The 22821-nt window shown below is 35.8% G+C and overlaps 13 protein-coding genes across 13 annotated transcripts; 5 read left to right on the forward strand and 8 right to left on the reverse strand.

Annotated features, from left to right (window-relative positions):
- Position 1: 1 nt before the first annotated feature.
- PRCAT00006181001 (uncharacterized protein) lies at positions 2–481 on the reverse strand (the record flags this gene model as incomplete). The annotated part of the gene is made up of 1 exon (XM_062956310.1): positions 2–481. A coding segment is annotated over one exon (480 nt), but the record flags the coding sequence as incomplete, so codon positions are not given.
- Positions 482–1214: 733 nt separating this feature from the next.
- Positions 1215–2351, forward strand: PRCAT00006182001 (heme-dependent oxidative N-demethylase family protein; the record flags this gene model as incomplete). The annotated part of the gene is made up of 1 exon (XM_062956311.1): positions 1215–2351. One exon carries the CDS (start codon positions 1215–1217, stop codon positions 2349–2351), a length of 1137 nt encoding a protein of 378 aa, XP_062812827.1.
- Positions 2352–2616: 265 nt separating this feature from the next.
- Positions 2617–3579, reverse strand: PRCAT00006183001 (uncharacterized protein; the record flags this gene model as incomplete). The annotated part of the gene is made up of 1 exon (XM_062956312.1): positions 2617–3579. One exon carries the CDS (start codon positions 3577–3579, stop codon positions 2617–2619), a length of 963 nt encoding a protein of 320 aa, XP_062812828.1.
- Positions 3580–3827: 248 nt separating this feature from the next.
- Positions 3828–4631, reverse strand: PRCAT00006184001 (uncharacterized protein; the record flags this gene model as incomplete). Its single annotated transcript, XM_062956313.1, has 1 exon — positions 3828–4631. One exon carries the CDS (start codon positions 4629–4631, stop codon positions 3828–3830), a length of 804 nt encoding a protein of 267 aa, XP_062812829.1.
- A 397-nt stretch (positions 4632–5028) lies between these two features.
- Positions 5029–5827, reverse strand: PRCAT00006185001 (Zn(II)2Cys6 transcription factor domain-containing protein; the record flags this gene model as incomplete). Its single annotated transcript, XM_062956314.1, is given in 2 exon segments — positions 5029–5700; positions 5720–5827. 2 exon segments carry the CDS (start codon positions 5825–5827, stop codon positions 5029–5031), a joined length of 780 nt encoding a protein of 259 aa, XP_062812830.1.
- Positions 5828–6142: 315 nt separating this feature from the next.
- Positions 6143–7798, forward strand: PRCAT00006186001 (uncharacterized protein; the record flags this gene model as incomplete). Its single annotated transcript, XM_062956315.1, has 1 exon — positions 6143–7798. The coding sequence occupies one exon, from the start codon at positions 6143–6145 to the stop codon at positions 7796–7798; it is 1656 nt and encodes a 551-aa protein (XP_062812831.1).
- A 338-nt stretch (positions 7799–8136) lies between these two features.
- PRCAT00006187001 (uncharacterized protein) lies at positions 8137–10125 on the reverse strand (the record flags this gene model as incomplete). Its single annotated transcript, XM_062956316.1, has 1 exon — positions 8137–10125. One exon carries the CDS (start codon positions 10123–10125, stop codon positions 8137–8139), a length of 1989 nt encoding a protein of 662 aa, XP_062812832.1.
- Positions 10126–11267: 1142 nt separating this feature from the next.
- Positions 11268–12083, reverse strand: PRCAT00006188001 (uncharacterized protein; the record flags this gene model as incomplete). Its single annotated transcript, XM_062956317.1, has 1 exon — positions 11268–12083. One exon carries the CDS (start codon positions 12081–12083, stop codon positions 11268–11270), a length of 816 nt encoding a protein of 271 aa, XP_062812833.1.
- Positions 12084–12317: 234 nt separating this feature from the next.
- On the forward strand, positions 12318–13802 carry PRCAT00006189001 (uncharacterized protein; the record flags this gene model as incomplete). The annotated part of the gene is made up of 1 exon (XM_062956318.1): positions 12318–13802. One exon carries the CDS (start codon positions 12318–12320, stop codon positions 13800–13802), a length of 1485 nt encoding a protein of 494 aa, XP_062812834.1.
- A 166-nt stretch (positions 13803–13968) lies between these two features.
- On the forward strand, positions 13969–14337 carry PRCAT00006190001 (uncharacterized protein; the record flags this gene model as incomplete). Its single annotated transcript, XM_062956319.1, has 1 exon — positions 13969–14337. One exon carries the CDS (start codon positions 13969–13971, stop codon positions 14335–14337), a length of 369 nt encoding a protein of 122 aa, XP_062812835.1.
- A 103-nt stretch (positions 14338–14440) lies between these two features.
- Positions 14441–18271, reverse strand: MHP1 (Mhp1p; the record flags this gene model as incomplete). The annotated part of the gene is made up of 1 exon (XM_062956321.1): positions 14441–18271. The coding sequence occupies one exon, from the start codon at positions 18269–18271 to the stop codon at positions 14441–14443; it is 3831 nt and encodes a 1276-aa protein (XP_062812836.1).
- Positions 18272–19444: 1173 nt separating this feature from the next.
- Positions 19445–20587, forward strand: CEK2 (Cek2p; the record flags this gene model as incomplete). The annotated part of the gene is made up of 1 exon (XM_062956322.1): positions 19445–20587. One exon carries the CDS (start codon positions 19445–19447, stop codon positions 20585–20587), a length of 1143 nt encoding a protein of 380 aa, XP_062812837.1.
- A 96-nt stretch (positions 20588–20683) lies between these two features.
- Positions 20684–22321, reverse strand: PRCAT00006193001 (uncharacterized protein; the record flags this gene model as incomplete). The annotated part of the gene is made up of 1 exon (XM_062956323.1): positions 20684–22321. One exon carries the CDS (start codon positions 22319–22321, stop codon positions 20684–20686), a length of 1638 nt encoding a protein of 545 aa, XP_062812838.1.
- Positions 22322–22821: the final 500 nt, after the last annotated feature.

Genomic DNA, 22821 nt, shown 5'->3' on the forward strand with positions numbered 1-22821 from the left:
TTGAATCAGCAATCTTCCCATCAAAATATCGCTGGATATCACCTTCCACATTTGTAGCATCGCCGAATGGATATCTATACGTCATTGATAACAATGGAGCTTTGATATCGGAACCCTTAAGAGCATTATCAAGTGGAGCAAGATAAGTTGTTTTGAATTCGTCAGAAGTCATCTCCTTAAAGTCTGCTGTAGTCATTAGATTAGTTACAAAGTTAAGGAGCGGTATGGATGCCCTTGTTTCAACCGATACTGACGCATCGCTTTTGGGTACTATCCGCTCTATTTTGTCAAGAGTAAACTCTTCTTCTGGTATATCGTTGTGGATTCTCAATAAATGAGTGTCCAAAAAGACTCTGGCATTTTGGTCATTGTCATTCTGTACCTTTGTAAAAAGTGCTGGGTTGATCCTGATGCACTCACTGGCAGGATCATCGAAAGCTATTTCCTTGCTCTCTTCCCCTGAGAAGTACATACATGGCATAATACGTTAGAGAGTTATCTATACTTTTTTTTTGATTTGAGATTGATTTATCTTGTCCTGTACATAGATCAAAATATCTAATGCTCTGTTTATGACCTTTTCATTTAGACCCAGCCTTTTCAAATTAATCCTTCGTGGAGCTTGAAAGTTGAATCTCTTCACTTGCTTCATCAAATATTACCTCATCGAAGAATTTCACTCTTCGCCATTTCCTCTGCTTCCCCAACTATTGATTTTGGTGCTATGTCGTTAGGGATCTTATCTTCTTCCTGGCTATCTTAATATTCATAATCAATTCGATCGGTCGATGTTGATTATGTAATTATATAATCCTAGTGATCAAATCTCTTAATATGAAAGACGTTGTTCTACCCACGAAAATGGCAATATTCTCTGCAGAACATATACAGTATACTAAATAGGGGAATCACTTTGCTTAATTCAAATCATATTATTCATCTACTTCAAATTGACAAGTTGAATAATGGAACACAGCTTGTATACCAGTTTTTGGGACGTGCGACATGAAAGTAGGTGAGGTTACTTAAGCGATAGCACCAACTTTCTCAAAATAGCAATTCCCACTGATTGCGGAAACATTTTCTGTAATCTGTTTTAGCAGACTTTTCTATATGGTTTGTCTTTAAAGTCAAAAGAAGTGGGTTTAATGTATAAGTACCTTCATTGATCTATAGAATGACAATGCTGTGAATCAACAAGCTGGTTAGCAACAATGTCGTCAGCTGCCTTTGGTCTATTAATCATTACGATTGTGTTTGTTTTCGTTTCCCGAACGCTCTTGCAGCAAAAAACGTCAAAAAGGCATCCAAAGGATGCTTTAGGGAAAACATCAATTTTTGATATTCAGCCCGTGAGGGATGATTTTGATTGGAAAAAGGAAGAAGTTGCTCAATACAGGGTTTTCAAAGATGGCCCGTATACTATGAAATTAGGTCTAGAGAAATGTACTTATAGTGGATTGTTACTTATTGATCTGATGTACTTGAAACTAACAAATACAAAAATCAAAATAATCGAGAATCATGGCTCAAAAGTTATGGGTATTGATGAACTTGGTATCGATCCAATGAATGAGTGCTATGAAACTTGCATTAACATTTTATTGAAAAAGTATCCTAAATACTTTTTCATAGACGCTCAAGATCCAACAAAGTTTATTAATCAAATACGTAATGAATCTTTCCCCCTTGATCCGTCCCTGTTTAAAGGAACTGAAGTAATTGAAGTGCTTTCGAGGAATATCCAGGAGGATTTTTTTGTTTTTTTACCTGAAAATCCTGATGGGACTGGAGAACATGTTTTGAGAGCGGGAGTTTTTGCATGTTCACCTGGTGTTGATTTTAGGGATAAAATTAGTAATAATTTAACTGGGATTCATGAACCTGTGCCTTACTATAAGGATAATCTTCAGTTTAGTATGAATAAGTTTTTCTCAAGAATTAAGGTTGGTCAATGCTTTCAAAGGAAAAATTGGCATATGCAAGCCAATAATAATTTTTATGATCCATACGTTCCATTTTCAGAGCCCAAGTTTATTGATGCCCAATCGGCTAACTTTGATGAGTTCAGTTTTAGATATGAAAGACAAACATTCACTAGGCTCCCAAAAACTGGTGCTTTCTTTGCGACTATAAGAACATTCTTAACTCCTTTATCTCTGGTAAGGAATGAAGGAAGGGCCATGGAATTGGTTGGTGCTATAAATGGTATGGATGATACCTATGGCGCTTATAGGTTGCGTCATGAATGGGGAATGCCAGCCGTGGCTTTTCTTAAAGGTGAAACTGATGGAATCACTCCAAGTATTATGAGTAGAGAGGAATTGAAAAGAAGATTCTGTCCTATGTAGTGGAGATATGATACTTTTACTCATTATGTTTTTTTTTGTACTCAATTTATATATTCATTTATATATTAAAGGGCTTAATAAAAGGTAACTATGCTTATACTCTTAGCAGTCATATTCAAGAACTCTTAAGTGGAACCCATGCTCATTTTGCTTAAGTATTACAAAACAGAAAAAGATTCAAATCGGAGAAGTCAAGCAGAAACGCCTAGTTCACGAATCCACTTATGACGTTGGTCTAATCAAATATATATTAATTACACTTGTTCTAAATAAATGTTGGAATCTTGTCCCAATCCCAAGGATCATTAAATCTCAAGTCCCTATTTAATCCGTTAATTTCAGAAATTTCGTCGTCAGATAAAGTAAATGCATTCACTTCTAAATTTTCTGCCAATCTTTTAATGCTGCTAGATTTTGGGATAACTGCAATTTCTCTTTGCGTTGACCATCTTAATAAAATACTCCCGGGTGATTTGTTGTGATTTTTTGCAATATCATTTACAGTTGGGTGTCTCAATAAAGAATCAATGTGCTTGACAACCTCAATATCGGTACCATATGACTGAAAACCAAATGAAGAATAGGCGGTAACTTGTATTCCGACTGATTTACAGTATTCAATGAGCCTTGGTTGAGACAAATATGGATGATGTTCAATTTGAAGAATTTGAGGTTTGATCTTACATTGTCTCAATAAATCTTGAAGTAAAGCACCATTGAAATTTGAAATCCCGATTGATTTAACAAGTCCTTCCTTAACTAAATCCTCCATGGCTCGCCAAGTTTCAATAATAGGAACATCTTCGTAGCGCCAATTATCTCCATCTCCACAATAGTTTAATGGTGGGTAAATCTCCTCGATAGGAACATGTTTCTGACATATAGGGAAATGCATGTATAAGACATCCAAATAGTCAATTTTCAAATCTTCAAGGATTTTTAAGCAGGCAGGTTTAACATTCTCTTTAGCATGGAAACTATTCCATAGTTTTGATACGATCGTTAGTTCTTCTCTCTTAACAATGTCTTCCTCAATTGCTCTTTTAATACCTTCTCCAACTTCTTCTTCATTTTCGTAATCCTGTGCCCCATCAAACAATCTATAGCCTACCTTGATTGCATTGTAAATTAATTCAGCACAATACAGCCTTGGAATTTGCCAACATCCTAAGCCAATTTGTGGAATCTCATTACCATTATTTAATCTGAATACCCCAGGCCCAGTCATCTTGGATAATATTTGGGTGCAAAAAAAAAAAACCAAAAAAGGAGAAAATAGAATTCTATTTAAATGCAATTTGATATTCTTTCTCCCATTGTATGCATATTCCGCAGTGGTGGACCAACTTTCCGATTTGATGCAAAAATAAGCTATAGAGGTGACAAATATGCCCAAAACAGTTCATATGAAATAATTGAATTGATATCATATCGTGTATTAACTATGTATTAAAATTCCTTTAAGTCATATACCACTTAAGTGGGTATCAAGGCAATCCCAGATCCGGACCAATGTTTAGTTTTCATGATTCCCTCGAACGACGCACCTGTTTCCCAGCTCTGAGTTAATATATTATTCATCACTTCAACGTTAGCCATTTTTGACATACTATAGTGGAAAGATAAGAATTCCTTAAATAGTACTCTTTGATGCATCTTTCTTGACTCTAATCCGAGTGTGAAAACGGGCCACGCCATTTGGAGTTTTAATTCAACTAATTCCAAATCCTTATAGGAATCAATAAACTCAAAAATGTACCCAGTTATCACTTCCTGTTTTAGGTCGTCGTCCTTAAATTGTTTTAATTTTTCTATCACTGTTAAACCCGCTAGAGCCCAACAATTAGCAGCTTTCAATTTGTAAAGATAGCTCTTATCTTTTGCACATGTAAGATAAGACCTATAATTTAATAGGGACTTAGTTATCCTATCTACCTCAAATTTAGTCGCAGCTTTTCCATTTTTGGAACAGTACCTCAAATTAGAGATATCAACCAACCTAGAAAATATTTTACCAGGGCATCCACTTATTGTTTCAATAATATTATTACCCTCATTGTCTGTAGCAGAAAACAATCGTTTATTGGAGAATACTTTTCTAGGTGGAAATGATACAAGAGAGCATAAGGTATCAAACCAAGCAAAGGTAACCATTAGGTATTTTGCCTTTTCCACTGATCCTATTATAAAAGAAAACTCATAATCATTCCCAATTCTTGAAATCAATTCAAAAAAAAATTCTAACAAGCCTGATCGACCTGAATCCAAAATTGAGAACATAATCTGTGAATGAATAAGTATTAGAATAGAGAGTAAATTTTTTTTTTAATCTTGGGAGGAAGTTCTTTAATATTCGCCATAATTGTAGAAATCATCTGATTACCAGAAAGTGAAGTGACATTGTATTTATCCGATGATAGTATAAAGTTAATAAGCGAATCCATTGCTTTGCTATTATACATTGACCCTTTCATATAAAGCTCTTCGGACTCTTTGTCATTCAATAATCTTAAATGAACAGCCGAAAGAGATAAAATACAATCAACAGCTAGATTATCTTCACAAAATTGAAAAATCAAAGTTGGAAAATGTGAAATTTTCGAATTATCAAAAAATGGAAGTAAATTTTTAAAGACTGAAAAAATAGTTAGTATATAAAAAACTTCATTGATTAGTATCAGAAAGTAAAACAATACTTACAATGATCCACAAAATAATCTCGTTCAGATAACAGAACTTCTCTAGGAATAGATATTTGCTCAAGTTCTACTCCAAAAAATGGATTAATTTTTATGTTCTCCAGTGAATCATCTGCTCTTATTATAAGCTGCCTATGTATATCAGAATCTTCAAGTATCTTGTTATTAGCATCTTCGATATTCTGTTGTATAGAGACAGTATGAGAAATTGGATTTGATAGCTCCGAAATTTGAGTAATTGTGGAGTCTATCTTGTCCATATTGATAAAGTTGAACTCAGTCTCAGGGTCTTGATAAACAAACTCAAACGGTTTAGGGTCTATAATAGAGACCCTAGTATTCAGACGTGTCTTCTTTTTTGCATGCAGATTTGAATCTTGATTTCTTGTACCTATTGGTTTCATTATGGATGAGTATCTCCCTTCATTTCTGGCTGATAAACTCTCATTCAACCTAGGTCTTCCTCGAAATCCAGCAGCGAAAGATTTCACCCTTTTGTCATCAACATCAAATGACAATTTGATCCCGTATCCTAAACATTTACGTCCAGCGTTTGTACAATTCTTACAAGCAGGTTTTGTTTCATCACACTTTCTATGTCTTTTTATTATATTAATGTTAATAAAGCTTCTTATTTTTGAATGAAAAAACTAAAGAATAATATCATACCTTTCTTTGCAAGTCCAGCATCCATTTCTGGAACGAGTTATCTTGAACATCGTGAATGAAAACAGTATTAAAAAAATTCAAAGGAAAAGAAATACTTTCACTTCCCATCTTTTCATTATCTTTGATGTTCTGTATCTGCAAAAAAATGGTTCAAAATGGAAAGTTGGTACTACATGCGTGCGAAAACCGTCTAGTTTAAGATAAGATAAAGATAACAATAACACATAGAGGTGAGAGACTTTTTTGCAGCCTTCGCTTGATCTGAATCTACTGTTATCTTTTTCATTCAATTATTAATGATAGCTAATTGCTATGCTGGTTAAATAGGCTTCTTTATATATAAGTTTGATTCCTTCTCTTTCTGTTTCGAATTGCAAAAAAACATTTTGTAACCTCAATCAAAGTATAATTATTAAAACTTAAATGATTTCACGCCAGGAAGTTATCGAAAAAAAAAGTATTATAGTTTCTGAGTTCAGGAGCGATGAGGAGTCAGATACTCAAGATTTTGTTGATAGTAACGATGCCTTGCAAGCAACAAATATCAAGTCGGAACTACCAAAGAAATTTTCACTTTTATCTTCTATCGGACATGGTTTCAATATAACTAATAGTTGGATAGGTTATTTATCTTCATTTGCAATTAGTTTAACATATGGTGGTCCAAGATTGGTTATATTTTCCTTGATTATTGGTGTTGTGTTTCAGTGGATAATTGTAGCTGGTTTGGCAGAAATTGCTAGTACATATGTTACGTCTGGAGGTCAATACCATTACGTTTATTTGATGGCACCAAAAAAAACTAGAAGGTTTGCATCTTTTATTACAGGCTGGATGTCATCAATTGGATGGATGATTGAACTTGTTTCAGCCGTGGCGGTAAGTGCTAATGGATTAATTGGAGTAATTTTGTTTTGGGCTCCGAGCTTTGAATTGAATTCTTGGAAAACATATCTCATTTATTTAGCATCTATGATCGTAAGTGTTCTTCCACTTGTTCTTTTCCCTAAAAATTTACCCCAGGTTACAACATTTACTTTATTTTTCTCCTTGTTAGGATGTGTGATTACTTTCATCGTTTGCTTGTCAATGCAAACTCATAATCTGGCTTCCTTTGTTTTCAATAACGCAGGAATGACGGAATATTCATCAGGATGGAATGCTGGTCCTGCCTGGTTGTTAGGTAGCTGCAATGCTATGTATGCGTTTATTGGAGTTGATTCTGCCACTCATATTGCTGAAGAGGTAGTGGTCACCAAATCTGTTAATCCTGGAAATATTGTGCCTTTGACAATGAATGCTACTCTAATTATAGGATTCATGAGCGTTTTCCCTTTGATGATAGCACTTCTTTTCGGAATGACAGACATAGATGCAGTTTTAAGCTCTTCTTGTCCAAGCTTGGAATTGTTTTATCAAAACACTAACAATAAAGCTGTGGCTACTTTTTTACAAGTCTGGTTGACTATTGTTCTTTTCTGTGCTTCCATCGGGGGGTGGGTTACTAACTCAAGATTAACTTACGTATTGGCCCGTGATAATGCTATGCCATTTTCAAAGTATTTTCAGGTTATTGATTCTAAAATGCAACTTCCTTTCAGAGCCATTATCTTTGCTGGTGTGTTTGTAACTTTATATGGTTTACTATACTTTGCAAGCACCACTGCCTTCAATTCTATTATCTCCTCATCAGTATTAGGTCTTAACATTTCCTACGTTATACCCCAAGGTCTTTATTTATTTAGAGGTCGCAAGTTCAACATTGCTAGAGTTTTTGATCTTGGCCCCATTGCTGGACCAATAATTAATATTGCTGCCCTTGGATTAATTGTGGTGATTGGAGTATTTGATTGTTTCCCATATTCCTTACCAGTTACTGCTAGTGGTATGAATTATGTTGCACCTGTGTTAATTGGGTTGTTTGTTATTTTGATTTTATTGTGGTTTCTTCTTGGTAAAGGTTTTGCCGGGCCAGAAGTTGATCTGAAAAAACTCAATGCACTTAACAAAAATTGTATAGAAAGTGAGCAATTAGCTCATGAAGGTAAAGGAAGATTCCTTTGGTTCTTTTGGATATAATAGTCTTGCTATTATAATCAAAGTATTTCTAGTATTTTTTATAACAACTGTATAGGAGACATATTCAAATTTAAATTTAAATTTATCTTTTCTTATCTACTTTTGTATATGAATCATTTTTTACATCAAATCTCACATATTTCCTCATGTTATATGTATCAGTGTCTTAGCAGCTCATCGGAGTTAATTTTGGGTATGTCTAACAATTGAAGTGAAAACAATCAAAATAATTTACTATTTAATAACTCTATTTAATCAGACAAAACATATATGTACTAATTTATTAATCAAAAAAAAGTAAGAGAAAAAGTTGATTAAAATAAACAGAAATAACTTATTTACATCTTGCAACAGTCAGAATTATCAACTTTCTTTGAACGGTTTACAATAGGATTTGAACGAGGAACACTTAAGGCAGGATTCTTATCAAAAAATCCACTAGGACGTAATTCCAAAGACAACATATCGACTGGCATTACTGGGAAGTCTTCTGGTCTTGGAATATGAGTAAGAGAAAAAGTGTGCCACAATACGCAATCATCATTTTCGATATCTTCATTTCTTGCGGCCCAAATACCCAATCCGCTATCATGTGTACTTTGATTAGTATACTCACCAGCAGCGTATAATTCACCGTCATTATATTTGGTTACCCAAAATGGCTTGGTACAGTATCTTCCTCTTTGAACATTATAGGAACCAGGCTTCATTAACATCATTTGAGATGTGATGTGCCATAACCTATAACCAATTGGCTTCAAAGAAGTTTTGTTCAATACATTGGGATTAGTCATTTTAAAATATCTCCCAGTTTCAAGATTGAAATCAAATGCACCAGGACTCTTAACAGTTTGTGGTTTCGCAACAAAACAAACACCAAATGGATCTTTAAATTTATCAACATTTTCATCTGAAGGAACCACGTCTTCAAATACGATGGAATTATTAGTATAGCTATCCATTGCTGGATCAATACGTAAGTTGAAAATATGTTGGTGATTATGAGCTTGTATTGCAGTGCCAAGTCTTGTAGCAAAGGGAAGCAACGCATCCTTTTTCGATGGAACGGTTGATAAAATACCAGTGGCCCTAACTTCAAGTCTAATATTAGCAGCTTGATCAAAGTAATACATAAGAATATATTCATAGTTCGAAACAGTTGCTATAGTTTGAATAACAAGTTCTCTTTTTCTTACAATTGATGAAACTTGTGGAGCACGGTAATTTGTATGTTTCCACTGAATACCATTATCGACTTCATGCATGCAAATCACATTCTTCAATTTGACAGGTTCACCAACACTATTAGTGATAGCACCATCAAAATATTTGATGAAACCTAAGCAATCGCAGCCTAAACCTAATGAATTAGCATTACTGCCAAATCCAGAATCGCCTAAATCATAAACTTGTTTTCTATGAAATGGAGAACGTGGGTCACCATACGGAACTGTCATCTCATTTAATGCAAGTCTATAAAAAATAGAACGACCATCAAATCTAATATTATAGAATACCAACCCTTCTCTTGGATTCCAACCTACTCTAAATTTCCAATTCTGCCAACTAACTTCATTTTGGTTAGTGCTAAAGGATGGGCCTTCAAATTGTTCAATTAATAAAGGTTTAAGATCTTTAGAGATGTTTTGAGCACCAAGTCCAGTAGCTGAGTATTCATTTTTGGTTAAACCCTTGAACGGAGCAATGTTTGATCCTCGATCAATTGGATCGATATCAAGAGGAAGACTTTGAATACAAACTAATGCTTTGGATTCTGCATCGAATATCGGTGCAATTGGTAAAGGACAAGCATAATAGTTGAATTCAGGATCATCAGAAAATGAAGCATACATATAACATTGAAATAAACGACGGGTTTCATTTGGGCTATCAGTTCCGTAAATCCAAGGATCATTAATAATTTGGACATCTGGTGGTAATTTCAATTTCTTGATGGCATCTTTCACTTTTTCATTGTTATTGCAAACATTTTCTATTTCAATTTGTTCATCAGGATCAGTAGGAGGCTGAACGCCATTGATATTCGATGACTCTTCTAAATTTCCAGAACTGATATTAACTATAGCTTCAACGAATTGCCTTGCTTTAAGTTTATGAAACTTAACTTTAATTCTTCGATCAGGAAATCTTGAAGGTTGGATACCCTTCAACTCGTCTTCCAATATAGGAACCATCTCCAGCTTTTTAACTTCCAAAATATCGACACTCTTAAACCTTAAGGGTCCCACATCAGAAAAATGGGATTTCACAATTGAAGTAGCCTTTCTAATTTCTTGAGCATTGATAGGATCAAATGGATGAATCATTTTGTTAAAGTTATTTTTGGTTCTAAAAAAATTGATGGGGTTCGACAACCGCTTCAACTTTCGATCATATTAATACAATATTGGTGACCTGTTGCTGGAAATGATATGGCTAGGCTAATGAATCAAAGCTGCAACATTTTCCTATCTTTTACAATCCCAATAAGTGCAAGTCTATCCGCGACCCAAATAGGAAAAAAAGAAAAGAAATAGAGGTTTCCGTAAATTCGAGAAGATCTTAAGAGGTCCATTGATAGCGTATTGATATCAGTTCAATTGTGGTTGTAGCTTCCAATTTCACTTCGACTTTACCGTGTTTCTGTATTCTTCAGCTTCCCAAAAAGTGGAACTAGGTATCATTAAACTTCGCCATTACGTAAGTGCGAGACTGTTATAAATGTACTACTTTTCCAACTTGTTTAATCGACCATTCTTTGAGTACCAATGTGGACAGTAGATTCATTAAATATGACGTGAAATAGCCCATTGAGACTACTTCATAGTGCTAAAATAGGTCCTGATCGATAGTAAATAAAGCTTATAAATCAGCTAGGGACAAAGATTGTGATATCCTACTTTATCACATCAGCCTTTCAAAGTAAGATGTCCTTTAGTTACTCCTGTATTCTGAGACTCTACGCTTATTTTTTCCAGGTCTATCATCTTAAAAAATTACCCAATAACTATCTTTTATATCTGTGTTATGAGAAAACATATCCTCTTTGTCTTTGTTTTTGATTATCGTGTTCCTCCTGATTGCTTCTGTGTATACTCCTTCCAAAAGTTTCGTCCAAAGACACAAAATCTCTTCTTTTGCATTTTTCCTTCCTCTTATGAGGAAATTGATAACGTTATGACATATTCCTGAGTAACGAACTTCCTCAAGTCGAAATTGGATTGTCGCATAGACCTCATTTGGGCATCAGTACCTCTTCTTCTATATTTTTAGATTTATGCATTAATTGACTATGAATTCCGCCCTTCAAGCAACCCTTAAAAGTTCTCTAAAACCCTCACATGAAAGTCTATTATGAAGTGTGATTATTTCATAAATACTGATTTTATAAGTATTCAGATACTTACAACGATTTTACTATAGTTCGTAAATATATTTCTCTGAGACTATTGAGGTTATTTGTGCGGTTCTAATGATCTGTCAGTAAGCCAGCTTGACTATTTTGCGCCCTTTTCTTTTTTGGTGGTTCATCATCGCTGATATCTAATTCCTCGCCCTCCGATGAATCCTCAAAACTATCTTCTTCCCCAATTCCTGGCATGGCTTCTGTGTAATATTTGACGGCATAAGGAAATAAATCGTCTGTAATTAATCTCGCTACGTCTTCACCATTTCTGAACTCCTTACCAGGCTTTTTCCCTGTCCAAGCGAACCATGCAAAGAACGACTTCATTCCTAGTCTATACTGCTTTTTCTGTTCCTTGGAAAGTTCTCCTGCTTTAGTCTGTTCTTTTATGAGTCTAGGGTTGATGCTATCAAGCTCTTTGGGCCAATTGACATCCACCGGTTCCAGGTATAGCATTTCTTCACCTTCTTCAATAGATGTCTTAAACTCCTTCGTAATGGTCTGATCTTGAATCAATTCGTTGTCTTTGAAGCTAAGGGTTATGGAATAGTCTCGATAGTGGCTGATGTCATCACTATCAGCTACATTGTAATGAACATATATGTCATTAATTGCTTCTAGGTACTTAAGATCATCAATTCCAAGGTATTCTGAAAAATCATCATTTTCTGCTAATACGATGTACCAAAACTTGGGAATATTCCTTAATATTGAACGTCTTTTGGCATAAATCTCTTGTGTCTTTCTAATCCTATATATCTCTGCATCTTTTTCTGCCTCATCCATCTCTTTTTCACAACCCGCAAGTTCTACCAAACATTTTTCCAACAATTCACTCTGCTTGTCGGTGACATCCTCCTTATTATTTTTCATTTCCATCTACCTGAATTGTGGACCAAATCTTTTGATATCTCTACTCGTTAAGCTCATTACTTTTTCTTTTTTTTTGCACTGTGAATTTAGTTGTTTAGTGCTACATCAGGATAATCACGCTTTCTACTAAAAGTACCTTATTCTATCAGTGAATAATTGTGGATTTCGGCTGTGGTGCCTTCATTAAGAGCTCAGAGTTAGATCTGAAGCGGGATATTTCATCTTATAAGCGCCCTTATGATGTTACAAGCAAACGAGGTTATCTCCAAAACTTTATTAACCATTGATCAATACAAGGGAAATTTGAAGTCGTTCAAACATGCAATTTCAGAGGGGGAATATGCTCCAACAAACGATGTGTTTTCGAGGCTTTTGCTATGGAAAGTATGCTTGATAACAGACAGTTTAAATATTCAAAATTGGGAATCTACATTAAGTCAATCTAGAGTGATCTACCACCAGCTTGCGAAGCAACATGATATGATAATCCCATGGTGGAAATTGAGTCCCGATAGTGCATTTTATCAAAGTAAAGAGGTTTCTAGAGCATCCAGCGTCAAAAGGGCTAGGTCGGTGAGAAGAACTGCAAGCTTGAAAAAGAGTAGCTTGCGTAAAAGTATTGACGTGGCAGATCCACTCCAAAGTTTAAGTTTGTCACCCAGCAGTTCTACTAAAGGTCGTTCAACTAGCTCTATTTCAGAGAGCGATGAGGAGTTGCTTGACACAATAATATTAGATGTAGAAAGATTATTTCCAGGGGAAGAATTTTATCATTCTCCGAATCAGAATGCATTAACATCTAAACGACAAATAATAAGCATTTTGTACGTTTGGTCAAAATGCAACCCGCATGTCAGGTACAAGCAAGGATTTCATGAAATATTAGGGTTGATATATTATAATTTGCATAAAGAATCAGTAGTAATTCCAAGTTCAAATACGTTATCAAAGACGGATTTCAGCATTTTAAATTTATTTGATTTACATTATTTATGTCATGATGCTTTTACTATTTTCAACAAGTTCATGCTTCAAAGTGGTATTATTTCAAGTTTTTACGAAAATGAAGACGTATTGTGGAAGTCTATTGAATCGTTTAATGTATACTTGATGAAAGTGGACCAATTGATACATTATAATTTAATTAGCAAATTAAAGCTAGAATCACAACTTTGGATCATACGTTACTTAAGGTTGCTTCTTTTACGAGAATTCGGCAACGACTTAAAAGAGATTAACTTAATTTGGGATAAATTAATTACAATTCAACCAAAACATCATAATGAAGACCCTATCAAGGCAATTCCGGACATCGTTATATTTATGATTATTGTTCTTTTAATACGATTAAAGTCTGAGCTTATAGTTTGCGATTTCGGCGAAAGCTTATCGCTCTTGTTGCACTATCCGACTCTTCTGAAATCTAGCTCGCTGTCCAAACAAGATTTTTCTAAAGGTTTAGTCTCGGATGCTCTTGCTTTATATGAAATTAGAAACGATGATCTCAAGTTGTATGAATATGGTATCAAGTTGAATGCTAAGTTCAATCCAAATCTCAAGATCACGATGAGTTTTAATGGTTCAAGAACTAAAGAAGGACAACTGAATAACTCTTCTCCCAGGCCATCCATTGACACCAGGGCTGAACAGTTGAAATTTGAAAAGTATAGATTAGAAATGAGATTGAAAAAGAAAGCCCAGCAGCTGCTATCAAGGTCTTCATAATATTATCATGATAATTTTACGTCGTTTATATGCCTTAAATACATAAAAATCCTAAATTTCACGTTTTTCAACATGTGCACTAACTATGTATTTGAACTTTTCATAATATTATTTTCAAAATAGGAAAATCAAAAGAACTCTTTTCGACAAGAAAAGCTATTGAGTTATGGGGAAACGGAAATCATCTGCAAAACCTCAAAAGAAGATTAAGCAAAAGCTTGAAACTACATTTTCTTGCCTATTTTGTAATCATGAAAAATCAGTTGTTTGTACATTAGATAAGAAGAACTCGTTGGGAGAGCTACACTGTAAAATATGCGGGCAAACTTTCCAGACGTCGATAAATTCTTTGTCCCAACCTGTTGATATATATTCAGACTGGATTGATGCGTGTGAGGATCTTGCAGAAGAGGCTGAAGCCAACGGTGGTTTTATTGAGGACGAAGGGAATGCCGATGAGTATAGTGACGACGACTTTGATGACAATAACAAGATAGAACAAAGTATTGGGCCCGAAGAGGAAGAAGAGTACTGAAACATGATGAATAGCTATTCAAAGAAATTGAATTACCTTAAGTAATTATTGCAACATATATTAAATTAAAAGTCTATAAGAATTGAAAGTTTTCATAAGTGATTTATAAATTGGTAAGATTATTTAATACATGATCAATCGTCTTATTGACTTCCTCTGAACTATCTGACGTGTCAGCTTCTTTTGTAATTTTTTTGTCCAAATCTTTGATATCGTCAAGATTTGTATTCGTTTGAGTATCGCTGCTGCCGCTCGCTTCGTCTTTAGAAGAAGGTGAAGCATCATTATGTTGCGTTGAAAGTGCAACCAATTGCTGTAATCTTGCTTTTAAGAAGTCCATGTCCAAGCCAACATCAGCAGAAGCTTGCAGTTCTTTTCCGTGTTTAGCATGCATATTGAAAATCCCTTCCAATGAAACACCTTTGTCTCTCAAATGCCTTAAGTATGCAATCATTTTGTCTAAATCACTGAAATCTGTGTTTAAAACTCGCTCTCGAATCTCTTCTCCTGATAAATCAGCTGATCCAACCTCATCGTCAGCCTTAGCATGAGCACTAGGAAGATGGTAGTCTCTGAGTTTCAGTAATCTCAACATAGATCCCTCCTGTTTATCAAGTGAGCTTAGGCTGGTTTTAGAGCTTGATTTGGAGAGCGTTTGATGGGACTTACTAGGAGTAAAGTTGGAAGCTTCCGCAATTTCATTTGAATCAGAGCTCTTGAAATACTTATTTTTTTCATCCTCTGATAAACTTAAATTCGTGGGAAATGTGAATGAATTCTTATCGCAAAGAGATGGATCAATGAGCTGTAGTCCTCTCTCAATTGATGAATTAATGAAAAACAACCTTATCAAGGTTTCCTTTCCCTCGATGTTCAACTCATTTTTCAATTGCAACTTAAGTAATTCATTGACAGTTTCTTTCAATTCTTGGCGAATTTTGTTGACCATCGATATGAAAGAGGAAACTTCGGGAGAATTCAAATCCAACTTGTGCTGTGCTTTCATGGCAAGGATCCTATCAAGATGGTCTGTCAAAGATGGAGCTTCCGAATTTTCATCTTGTTTATTTGGCTCTTGCTTCTTCGACGCGTAGAGCATCCTTTCCATATTCCTCATGGTATATAATCCACTTCTTTCTTTGATGAAATCCGGTAAATCGTCATAGTCGCAGTCTAATGCAATTAAAGTATTCGAATTTTTAAGCCCTTGATTTAGGGCAGATGCTGAAACTAAATCCAACTTATTTCCTAGTAAAGACAAGTAGCCCAAGTGTCTACAAAAGGGAATAATCTCAGCAATCGAGATCAAAGACTTCAGCCCAAAATTGTTATTTTCCAAGTGAAGTCTTATTAATAAAGGAAACATAGGAAATTTGGACGTGAAGTATGTTATTGTATTAAGCTCTTCTTCACTTGCTTCTTCTGATTCAGCATTTTCTGAAGAAGGTTTCTTATCGGTGTTGAAAAGTTGCATGTTGTTGGATAAGTCGAGATATTTGAGTGATGGAAATTTCATTAATATTGTTTCAAAGACTTCCTTAAAAGGCTCTGAAAATCTTAAATTGCATGAGTTCAAACTGAAAAAAGCCAAAGATGATTTAGACAACTTAGTTTCAAAATGATGAGACTTTTTCATATCTAGTAGAACCTTCATGTATTCCAAAGACAGGAAATCGTTATATCCTAAATCTAAGCCCCTTGCGAAATCTTTCATTAACCAATGTCTTACTATTTCTAGTTGCTTTACAGAAAGATTACTGTAAGCCAAACCTAATCTGTTAGTTTTTATCAGTAATGCTAATTTAATGAGCTTCTCAAATGTTGGTATATGGTCGATACAACATCCTGTCAAAATAAGTTCTTCTATACCTCCCCTAGCAACGATAGTAGCAGTGAAAAGTGCCCAATCCATGTCAGTCCTATTGTCTAAGTTGCTTTTCATTCGATCAACCTCTTCAGCTTTTTTGTCTGACTCTTTCTTCTTCTTTCTTTTCAAATTCACGGATAATGATGGGCACTGTGTAATGTCAAGTCTATTCAATACACGATTCCTCGATAAGAACCAACATAATAGCGCCCATCCTTCGTGATCTATGGGAGTATTTCTTAAACTTAATTTTTCAAGCTGTTTTTTGGCACACATAGCAGATAACAAAATTTTGAATTGCTTCAAAGAAAGGTTCACACCATCCAAAGATATACATATAATTGGTGCTATCCTTAAAAAATCTGCAAATGATTGAATTTCTATCATCGTTGGATTTGGGTTCTTGAGTTGTAACATAGGTATTGGAGCCATCGAACCTTTCGGAATTTGTTTGAGTATAGCTGGAATAGGAAGAATCTCTCTAAGATGACAGCATCTTGTATACATTAAGTCTAGCGCCATTTTCTCGACCGGAAGAGCATACCCCGTTCTTTGATGATGAACCATTGGCTTGTCAATTGCAAACAGTTTCGCATGTTTGTCAATAGCATTTTCCTCGTCTTCCTTATCGATAGGGGCTTCTTCCATGTCAGGGGCGGTCTCCATTTCTTGGCCCAAATCTCCTTCTTTCAACTCTTTTTCTTCTTCTGGACTCACAAGCCCTAAGGCACCACTACCACCAACTACAATCCCCCCTCCTTTACCCATAAGCGACCTCTTAACAAGAACTTTTTCCTCTTCTGTGAGAGGTCTAACTTTGATCGTTCCGTTAGTTAACACTTCAACATTCCCTTTTCTTGGTTTTCTTGCTGGAATCTGTTGAGGTGGATCAATCAAAAAAGTCAGAGAGTGAAATGCAACTCTTTTCAAATTTTTTGCGTTCTGTAACTTTGGTAATGGTTCTACACTGCATTCTGAGTCTGTTGAGCCAGTTGCTGAGTCAACTGAGTCTCTTGTTTTCTCTCGAGGTGGTGCAGTCACGCTGCTTCGTCTTCTTAAAAAAGAGCTGATTTTTCCAGATTTGGCACCCTCTCCAGCGCATTGCTCAGATTGGTACTTCAGTAACTCTTGCTCATGTCTTTCAAGCGATTCAGGATTAATCGATGATCTTCGGGAACCTCTAGAGGGATCCGATTGACCGTAGAACTTTATATATTGCTCTAATGTTTCATCATCTGTATTAGATCCTGATGCTGGTGTTGATGCTACTCTAGATAGCTTGTTTCTATCACTTTCTTTGGTTCTCTTATTTTCTGAAGCGGGGTACCTATCAACAATATTGCTCGCGGTCTTTCTGAGTCTTAAGTCGTAATTCTCCTTAAATAATGGTTTCTCTGATGGAGGAGGAGGTTGGTCGTTCTCTTCAAATAGTTTGTGACTAATCTTTTCTTTAATCTTGGAAAAAAACCCTCCAGAGTTACTACCACTACTTCCAATACTTGAAGCACTATTCCTACGTCCGTAAGATGCATCCTGTGGCCTTTGAGGGATGTGGTTTACAGCTGAAGATGAGTCTGCAGTTCTGGGTAGTTCTTCGTCTTCTGTCTCATGTTCCTCTCTAATTGATTCTATAACTGGCCTTGAGTTACGGCCCTTAATGTCATCCCTCCCCGCCAGTGGTCCTTTACTTGACTGATAACCTTCTTTCTCTCCACCTTCTGAAATAGTTCCCTCATCCTTCTCACCTTTTTGCTTCGCTGCATGGGTCTTAGCTTCCGTGGTTTTAGGGTGCTTCTTTTCAATTGCATTTTCTTTATCCCCTTGATCCTCATGTTCCTTATCTTTCTCCTTTCCTTTGTCGTTTTCATCAGATTTTCTTCTCTCCTTAGAATCGACAGCTACGCTTGGATCTCTGAGAAACCAATCGACATCGGTATTTCTAACACCCTCCAAATTCTTATCCTTTTCCAATATATTTCGAATTGCACTAAGATCAAAGCTTTTCTTATGGTTGGTATCACGTTGCGAGAGGCCCTCCTCTGCTTGACCTCTCTCTTCGTTTGTCATTGTTAGCTTCTTTTAATATTGATCTCTTGAAAAAAGAATATCAATTATGTTCCACTAGATGTATTAATACATCTACAATTTAACAGTTCTATCGATAAATAGCTTTATTACTGGCTGTTACTGTATAGACAATAATTGCTCGAGCACTATCAGCTGATAATTTTTTTCGGAGCTAACGAGTTATCTCCAGAAGCTGGCTGGTACCAATATATCCGAATAGTTTTTTAATGTTATTTGAAACCTTTAGAATAAAATTACAATATTTTCAAATGAACTAAGTTCAGTTCTTACTTAGTCAAGCTTACTGGCTTACTGGCTTTGCGAGCTGTTCCACAGTTATTAATCTTGCAGAATTTTAGTCCAGAAGCTGCACCTGTGCCGCAACCATCCGGTACCAGACGCTTTGAAAGTATTACTTAATTATTACATCATCAACCGAGTCAATGACCTTTGAAAGTATCTAGAAATCATAGAAGGTGCTGTAGCCTGCAAAATTGTCTATCAGAGACACAGGTTTTAACTAGTTATAAATTAAAGCACTTTCTTGATATTTGATAATTTAAAGAAATCGAATCAAATAATGAGAGAAAGAGGAAGATAGCATATGTATTTTACCAGTAACGCTTCCGTGACTGCTACGTTAGTGTTCTTTTTTTTTATTCTCTGTGTATAATTTTAAACTTATTTTTCTAGTATTATTACTATTTTATGCAAAATTATCAATTTGCATCCACTACTTGCCAAGGTATTATCAGTTTTATCAAAAGAGTTTACTGCCTAACAAAAATTACATTTTGCAAGCAATACTATCAAATATGTCTAGAGACATTGGAAATAATTCCTTCCTTGTACGAACTGTTGGAAGCTTTCCTTACTCAACCCGCCTTATCCCGGTGTTTCAGATCATATTTCGAACTCATAAGGAGTCTATTGTGTCATGTTTCAGAAATTGGCAGATTTGTTTCAGAAATAACTCCTTCCACACGACCATATAAGTCTAAGTGAAAGAGTACATAGAAGTGGGCACTTTCTCGGTGTTTCAGTTATTCCCATAAACTGATCCTTTTGACACAATTGCAAATTGAGTTCATTATTATCAATATTTAATGTGGGCCATGGGTGCTTTTGTATTTTATTTCGATTTAGAATGAGAGAACTAGGTGCGTAAAAGGTATGGCAGCTCATAAGAAGTTAAGTGGTCATTCTAAGACTCGTAAAGTGATTTTCAACATATCTCAGAGCTTTGAAGTGGTGGAAATTTTAGGAGAAGGAGCTTACGGTATTGTCTGCCTGGCGATTCACAAGCCAACAGGAATAAAGGTAGCTATCAAAAAGATTGAGCCATTTGAGAAGCCCTTATTCAGCTTAAGAACTTTAAGGGAAATTATGTTGCTTGACAAGTTCAGGAAGCATGAGAATATTATTTCGTTATATGATGTACAAAAGCCATTGAACTTCGAGAGCTTCAATGAAGTATACTTGATCCAAGAATACATGCCAAGTGATCTCCACAAGATAATTGCTACACAGAGTCTTACTGATGATCATATACAATATTTCATATATCAGATCTTGAGAGGATTAAAGTTAATCCATAGTGCCAATGTTATTCACAGGGATTTAAAGCCATCAAATATTTTGGTTAATGGAAACTGCGATTTGAAAATATGTGACTTTGGATTAGCAAGGCTAGATACTTCTGCGGAGAAACTTGGAAAATTGGATAGGGCTCCAGAAATTTCTATGCTTACAGAATACGTGGCGACGAGATGGTACAGGGCACCGGAAATAATGTTATCGTCGTCGCAATATACGACTTCGATTGACTTATGGTCCGTTGGGTGCATTTTAGCTGAACTTTTCACTTGCTCTCCTTTATTTCCCGGACGAGATTACAGGCACCAGCTAATATTAATATTTCAATTACTCGGAACCCCAACTGGATCTGACTTGAGCAGTGTAAAATCTCATAGAGCTAGAGACTATATCAGAACATTACCATTTTATGAGCCGTTGGATCTCAAGGCAACATTTAATAGCCACCCTAATAGAATGAGAAGATTTAAAGGTGAGGCAATAAATCCTTTGGGTTTGGATTTATTGGAAAAATTGTTAGTGTTTGACCCTAAGAAGCGTATTAGCGTTGAAGAAGCATTACATCATCCTTATCTATTGACATACCACGATCCTAGCGATGAGCCTTTTACTAGTCCGATATCATGTGATGAGTTTGAGTTCGATAAAAGAAAAGACCAGCTAAATGTATTGGAATTGAAAAGAGTCCTATACAATAAAATCATGAATCATAAAAATTAGTCCATATCAGTCTAGCTTACTATCTAGATGTATACAAAAAGACGTTCCAGGCATATGCATTGAGTAGTAGTATTTAGTTTCTCGTCCCAAACCAAATCAAAATAAGTATCTAAAATCTGGCGCTATCTTAGAGCCATCATTACCTTTACCTAACTCCTTTTCCCAATTCATTGTTCCAAGAGTAATACGCTTGTTCAAAGTTAATATCCTTATCCTTAATAGCACAGCACACATGATCGCTAACAAGATAAAAGCACAATTACAAACAAAAGCAGTTAAGTACCTAGGACCTGAGGAGGATGGATATAAGAAAGCGTTCCAAATTGAAGTTGAATTTGAAAGACAGTTCATTAAGGAAAGACCAATTGCTCTCTTCAACGGTGGTCGAGGGGCGCAATTTGACAACCAAGACAAGATGGTCGTGAAAGAGCAATACAAAGATGGAATCATTATGCACATAGCGAAGTATCTTGCTCCAACATTGAGCGTGGACGCCGATATTATGAATGAAGCAAGTGATATGCATAATGGAATCACGACGTGAAAGAACCTTTCACCAGTAGCGTCCGCATGTCTTGCCCAAATGTAGGTTGCAATCACTGCAATAATATAAGGGGGAGCAGTCAAACACAAGGTTGTTGTCCTGTTGAAATTCAACGTCTCCACTACTGAAGGGAAGAAGTTAGTAACACCACATGCAGCCACAAGAAAGAATAAAATACCTGAACACAACCAAATTTTGAGATCGCTAAGAGCCAACTTAAGAGCACCTAAATAAGTCTCCTGGTTTTCAGAGTCTGAGTCATCTTGTCCAACTTCTGCACGGAGTTTCCACATCACAAGATCTTTCTCTTGTTGGGACAAAAATTTAGTATTAGAAGGCATATCTGGTAATATGAAGTAAGCAAAAGGTACAGATCCAACAGTTATCGCACCTTCCACGATAAACAACCATCTCCATCCTCTAAGGTTATGTAATAAGTCCATTCCATCTAAAATACCTGCGGCGATTAAACCTGAAAATGCACTGCTGACCAAACTACCGCTGTACAATATCGAATTTCTAAACGAAAGCTCTTTACGAGTATACCAACAAGAAAGATAGTAAAGACAGCTTCCAAAGAATCCAGCCTCAACCCACCCTAAAAGGAAACGGACCACTACCAAACCTGCGTAACTTTGGACAGCACCTGTACAAGTGGAAATAATACCCCACACAGTCATGATGACACTGATAAATAAAGAAGGTTTCCCTAACTTATTCAAAATCATGTTGGCAGGTATTTGCATCACAATATAACCCACGAATAAGATCGAAATACATGTTTGATATTCTGTTCCTTTCAACCCTAATTCATCTTCCAACCCACCTAATCTGGCACTAGCAATATTGTTCCTATCCAAATAATTTAAAATATAGATATAAACAAGCATAGGCAAAATTCTAAGGTCAATCTTCCACTTTGTCTTTTTTTCTAAAGCTGCAAACTCTTCAGGTGTAAGGTCTCTCAAAGACTCAGGAAGTTCGAGATTTTTCTGAAGCTCAGTAGGAAGCTTGGTAAGGTCATTTTCCAGAGTAAGTGCTTCTTTCAACTCGATCTCCTTTTCACCATCGATAACACCCTCGACATGAACTGCTTCCGTCTTTTCTTTATTATCTGTTTCCATCTTTGCTACTAATGGACTTTTTTTTTTGGATTTGAATGGATTTGCAGCCTTAAATATCCTGAGCATTTTCACCACACGAATTCATAAAAAATACTGCCAACAAATATCTGCATACCAATAGACTTAGAGACCCACCCCGGATGTCCTTGCACTTAACTGTAAGACGCCTTTGCCCTTCTAACTAGATGATCTAAGCTAGCTACTTAGCTGCACCGCAAAAGTGTAATCGCGACTTCTTAATACGGGTTAACGCACGGCAAAAGCCTTCCGTCATGCACGACACTATTGTTTTAAGAGTTTGTTCCGGATATCCCCCACGTCTCCATAAAAAAGCAAGTTTCATTTGCATCGTTTAGTTTTGGAAAGGTATCCCCCCCATGGGAATCTCTCCACGAGTACTTACTGTAGTGTCATTAGCATGATTGCTTGACCACTATCAGTGGGGTAATGTGGGGCAAAGGGATAGCTTAGGATGTAATCTCAAGAAATCGCTGAGTATTATTTGCATGGCTGCATTCAACAAGATATTTTTGAGTTCAACATGTAAGTGGGGGCGCATATGTACG

Source organism: Priceomyces carsonii, assembly GCF_900007245.1.
Source record: "Priceomyces carsonii strain CBS4050 genome assembly, scaffold: Debaryomyces_carsonii_scaffold_7, whole genome shotgun sequence".
Classification (NCBI taxonomy): Eukaryota; Fungi; Ascomycota; class Pichiomycetes; order Serinales; family Debaryomycetaceae; genus Priceomyces; species Priceomyces carsonii.